Source organism: Mus pahari, chromosome 18 (genome assembly GCF_900095145.1).
Source record: "Mus pahari chromosome 18, PAHARI_EIJ_v1.1, whole genome shotgun sequence".
Taxonomy (NCBI): Eukaryota; Metazoa; Chordata; class Mammalia; order Rodentia; family Muridae; genus Mus; species Mus pahari.
The window spans coordinates 50,691,253-50,697,124 of record NC_034607.1 but is presented as its reverse complement, the minus strand read 5'-3'; the positions used below and the strand labels follow the sequence as shown (position 1 = coordinate 50,697,124).

The window sequence follows — 5,872 nt, the reverse complement described above, 5'->3', positions numbered from 1 at the left end:
TACTGTATGTATGTCTGTGCACCACATGCGTGCGTACTGTCCAGAGAGGCAGAAGAGGATGCCAGGGCCCCTGGAACAGGAGCTACTGCAGCTTGGGAGCTACCGCGTGGGTCCTTGAAGCTGAACCAGGGCCTCTGCAAAACCAGCAAGTGTTCTCAAGGGCTGAGCCACTTCCCCAGGCTGTTTATTTTGCCACAATTACACTTATCTCCATGTGGATACTACTTTTAACACAAGAAATCAGCATCTTAAGCCACTCTCAAGCTACACATACCACCTTTACAGAACCTGCCTCACAGATTCTGGATTTGGCCTCAGAATCCTCCACTCCAGTTTAATTCCACCACGACTCCCTTACTTCTAAGTTTCAACCAAAAAAATTCTCTGCAACCAGGTCTGCACATGTACTTTCCTGAGTCTGAAATGCCTTCCTATCAATCCTATTCATCCTTTCCTTGTAACATCAACACTTAAATCCCATACCTACAACAGACAGATACATTACCGTATACTCCTATCTAAGGAGTGTTTATTGGTAAAGGCCAGGCTGGAGGCTTGGTCCCTAGGTGCTCATAGCTGGGTGGGTGACCATGAAGGGGTGGGTGTTTAAGTGGAGGAAGCAGGTCACTTGTGAGCAAGCTTCTGAAGGACCGGCCTGTCCCCTACCCACCCACCACACGGTCCCCTTGCTTTACAGCTCATGGAGCATGCTCCTGCTTCCTTGAGATTTTGCCTTGCTTCATTCAGGTCCCATGTCGCCAGTGGACCATGGACCAAAACTAAACTGGACTAAAAAATGTGTTTTTTTCCTTAAATTATTTAACTCAGGTATTTTTTTCGAAGGGGCGAGCCACTGCTTTGGACCAGGCAATTTTGTTGCGGGACAGACCTAGGCGCTAAGAAGTAAAGTGGTGCCCTGATCTCTGCCACAGGTTACAGGGACCCATCTCCTAGATGAGAATACTGAGCCTGCTGAGTTATTAGTCAGTTCTCGTGCCTACTGCTACTGTCGCACTAATCCAATTCACTACTACTCTCTGGTAGCCACATGGATCATACAATAAAAATGAAAATGGCGGGTGGGGGAGGAGGGACAAGCAGATTAGTTCAGGTAATATAAGCAGGGCTCACTTAGAGTGAAACGATTACAAATTGGTTTCCATGCCTCCAAACATTTCCATACGTGTCATTCTGGGTACATACCCAGACAGCAGTTACAGAGAAAGGAAGCCCACGCTCCCCCAGCTGGCAGACTGACCCTAGACAGTGTGTCTTAGGCAGACAGACACTTATTTTTGAAACCCCTGTTTTAATATAATTTCTTCCACTAAAAAAAAATCTAAGCCAGGCGGTGGTGGCGCACGCCTTTAATCCCAGGATTTGGGAGGCAGAGGCAGGCGGATTTCTGAGTTTGAGGCCAGCCTGGTCTACAAGGTGAGTTCCAGGACAGCCAGGGCTATAAAGAGAAACCCTGTCTCAAAAAAATTAGAAAAAAAAAAAATTAAATTAAATATTCTAATAAAGAAGAATACTTTTTCTTTCCTTCCTGGAGAAAAAAACAAAACAAAGAAACTGCCTTACCTTCAACCCGTGATTCCAAGTGCTTATCCAACTCTGAATCTCTCTTCACAGCTTCCTCTGAGACCTTGGGGGCATTTGAAAAGCAAACTAATACAACACTCATGTTATCTCGACTTCCCTGCATATTAAAGAAAAGAAAAAGGACATTTTCTATAGTTCAACAATTGTCTATTATTTAGTTCCAGAGCTACTTAAGCAATTAAAATTTAGTCACCCAGAATGTATACTTTAGATATTCTTATTTCAAAAAATTATTTAAAAAATAATCCTAAGGAACAAGGTGTCTAGGTATGAGTATAAAAATAGTTATTCTTGGACTGTAAGTCTGTGTGACTATTTTTACCCAGTCCACAGCCTAAGAAATGAAGATAACTTTACCCCTTTTATATCTTTCAAACTGTTTTTCATTCAAAATTATATAATCCTAAGAGTAACATTTTGAAAAAATTCATGCTAATCAACATAACACAACTTGACTCATTTTTGCTGAAAATTATCATGAAATTCAAGAAGCTACATGGGAAAAGAATCATACACCGAAGGTTGTCCTTTACCCCTTCACATGTGCATTATTAATTGAAAGATTAAGTAAAGAAATGTACATGTTGTAGCCCTCAGTCACGTGCGACTCCAATGCTGTTTCCATTTCTAAGGAAACCTTACTTACTATCCCTAAACACGAAGTGCATGTGTTTCAATTTTTACATAGAAACTGAAAAAGATCCTATTTCTTCTGTTTATTAGGGCAGGCTTACAGAACCAACAATTTTCATTAAGACCAAGGTTGAAAGTTTTTTGTTTTTTTTTTTTATTAAAATCTATGTAGAACAACAAAAACAATTAGTTACTTAGAAACTATTTCAATACCTTTTCCTTTCTACTGCTTTGGTAGATAGGTGTAACAACTAACAGATTAAGTCAAAGAAAGTATTGACCTGCCATAAACAAGGGAATCCAGATTTAGGCAGAGACTGTGATGCAGTTGGTTTTAAAGATAACTGTTGTTCAAGTTTACAGAGAGGAACTGAGCAGTATGTCTTCACAGTTGGGAGGTTGCTACCTTAAAAGCCAATCCTTGTAATTAGTTTGGTCTAGGACATGAGGAGGCCACGTCCAGTGCTCCCAAGGCTCGAGAGTTTGTGTAGTGTATGTACAACAGGAACACAGGTCTCGGTGGTAAGTACATTTTCACAAGAATGAAGTAAAACTATTTTATAATACATAACTTTCTTAAGAGGAAGTATAGTTTCATTACACTTGAATGTAATTACATAATACTTGATATTGGTAACAATCTGGGCTAAGGTGAACTGTAAAAACAATTACCGAGACATGACCAAGAAAGTTCAGAAACGTCTTTCTATAGAGCCGGCTAGGTGGATTGATGGCGCTGTACTCTTACCATCACTGCTCTCCTCCACCCCTTAAGGGCTGGTGAGACAACTCAGCAGAGAAAGGTGCTTGCTAACCCTGACAGACGAGCTGAGTTCCAGCCCTAGGACCCACATGATGGAAGGAGAAATAATATCCCCTAGACCTCCCACCTGCTGTGGCTCATGTGCAAACACACACACCATACACACACTAAATGTTTAAAAAAAAAAAAAAAAAAAAAGTTTAAAGAAACTGCAAACCACACCACCACTCCAATATTCTATGTTTACTTTTGACCTTTATATGAAAGGATTTTCTATATATTATAATGGAATAAGAGAAAATTTAGAACTAAAATTATTTTGAGATAGTAAAGTACTTTTCCATGTTGTAGGAAAACAAAATCAGAATGACTCTACCTTTCAAAACTACCTTCCTAAGTCTTTGTACAGTGACTAGATCAGGTCCATGTTTTTAAATAAACAAGCATCTGACTTACACAGGCTTCTGAATAACTGAATTCAAGGAAATCAAATACTTTGAAATTTCAAGGAATACTTTTATAATATAAGAAAAAGTAACTAGCACATCATGATCTATTTCTGTAAAATATAGAAACAAAACCCTAGTTTTATGCTTATATATGTATATTAGTAAACAGAATCATATGGAAATATACAGCCAGCTAGCTGTAAACAGTGGTAAATACTAAATGCAACGAGACTAGAAAGAGATGTAAAGATGAGTAACTTAACTTCCAAACACCTTTATATTTATTACATAATAGTTACTAATTCTTTAACAATTGGGGGAAATGGGGAAAACCCTCCCTCCACATTGCATGCATGTATGTGTGTGTAAGTATATAATCCATCCTTTCTGACAATCACTACTAAGAATAACTAAAGCATCAGATTCTGGTCTTTATAAAAACGTTGTGACTAACAATCTTTTAATATCACCCCCTATTTCTTGTAAACTAGAAATAATTATTCTCTCAATTACTGTGAAGATTAAATGCATGACATATATCATGAATGTCACAAAATAGCAGTTATATACTTTATGAAATATGAATTAGTTGGCAATAAATACCAGGAAGAGTAAAACAGGAAGCCTGTTTTCTTAGAGTCTAATTTAAGGGGTAATATCTGACCATCCCCTAATACCCGCACTGAACCCTGCTAACCTGCAACCTGAAAAATGATTTACCATCGACAACCCCAAGTCTAACTGCCGTCATACCGCTGCTGTAAAAATTAACTGGGCTAAAATAGCTGTCAAGTGCTAAAAACAGCGCAGACTCACAGAAAGCAGTTATTTTGCAGTACCACTATGTTTCTAACAATAATTACCACAACCTTCCAAAGTTTCATGAGTGTGGTAGTTTGAATGAAAATGGTCCCAGAGGCTCATAGGGACTGACACTATAAGGATGTGTCACCTTGTTGAACTAGGTGTAGCCTTGTTGGGGGTTCAGGCTCTGAGGTCTCAGATGCTCAAGCCATGCCTAGCGTGTCTCAATTCCCTGCTGCCTGCTGATCAGGATGTAGAACTCTCAGCTCCTCCTCCAGCACTAAGTGGGCCTGCATGCTGCCATGCTCCCCATGATGATAATGGACTGAACCTCTGAACTGTAAGCCAGTCCAAATAATAAAATAAGAGCTGCCGTGGTCATGGGATCCCTTCACAGTACTAATTAAAGTAATGAGTTAACACTAACAAGTGTGTGTGTGCTATTAAGACATAACTAGCAGAGAAACACTGATTTCATCTCAGTCTCTTGGGGAAAACTCTACTTAATCGGATCTTCATTGGCTCAGCCCTTAAAGCAAGCAACTAAGCATCTTTTTCCCCCATGGAATGAACCATATGTATACAATTTTCCCTCCTAAATTCTAAGTAATCATAGTCTATTTTACAATTTTATCTTTGGTTTTGTGACAGCTTCCCATGGAGAGGTTTAAAAAATGAGCAAACCTGGAACTTTCCCAAAACATCCAAGTTTTCAAAACCGATTTCAATCTGCACACAGATTCATTCAAAGGACCTATGCTGACCCATCAGTTTCTGCTAATGTGCAATGAGCTGTGCGCTCCATCCACCCTCCCACCTGCTGCTCCTTTCTAAGACCCCAGGACAGGCTATAATCTGTTAACACAATGCCACAGATACTATGTTACTTTACTGATAAGAGCTGTTCTGTAAAGATCCATCACCAGCATCCATTCAATCTCAAAGGCTAGTTACAGTTCCTGAAACCTAGCATACTTTTCAGATAGCATACTAAACTACACTTTAGTCCAAATTACCAACCAGATCAATTGTTGGGTATTCTCTCATAAGCACCTTAATTCGAATACTAGAATGCCATGTAGTCAGGACAAAGTTTACAACTCTAAAAACAGAACTCTCTACAACAAGTTGCTGGAAAAAAGAGAATGTACAAAAGCACATATAATGAACTTTTACACATTCTCTTAATGTATAAATTAATAAAAATAACTTTAATAAAAATAACACACTTTTAGGCAAGGTGGTTGAAATGGCAGAGCAAGTAAAGGCACCTGCTGCCAAGCCTGATGATCTGTGTGTGACTCCCAAGGACATACATCATGGGATAAGGGCCAACTCCATCACACTGTCCCCTGATTAACACGTGTGTGCAGTGGGGGATGGAAGGATAAATTTGTAGCTCTGTGTGTGTGTGTGTGTGTGTGTGCTTGTGTGCACACACACACACATATGACAAGATAAATATTTAATAAAAATGTTAAAATACACACTGTAAAGTGGTTCTGTATTATCATACACAGTTGTAGTAGCATAGAGAGGGCAGGGAGAGACAGGAAGATTTTGGAGCTGGCCTAAGTATGTATATGGTGACCCATTTTCTTTCTTTTTTTTTTTTTTTTTT

General features: G+C 39.2%; 1 protein-coding gene across 3 annotated transcripts in view; it reads right to left on the bottom strand.

The window, feature by feature from the left end:
- The window catches only part of Ppm1b (protein phosphatase, Mg2+/Mn2+ dependent 1B), a 64,956-nt gene that overhangs the window by 22,290 nt on the left and 36,794 nt on the right, over positions 1–5,872 (bottom strand). For all 3 annotated transcript variants that reach the window (XM_021217597.2, XM_021217598.2, XM_021217595.2), the window contains exon 3: positions 1,582–1,699. In XM_021217597.2, coding sequence (XP_021073256.1) covers positions 1,582–1,699 — 118 coding nt within the window. The remainder of the gene's footprint in view (positions 1–1,581; positions 1,700–5,872) is intronic.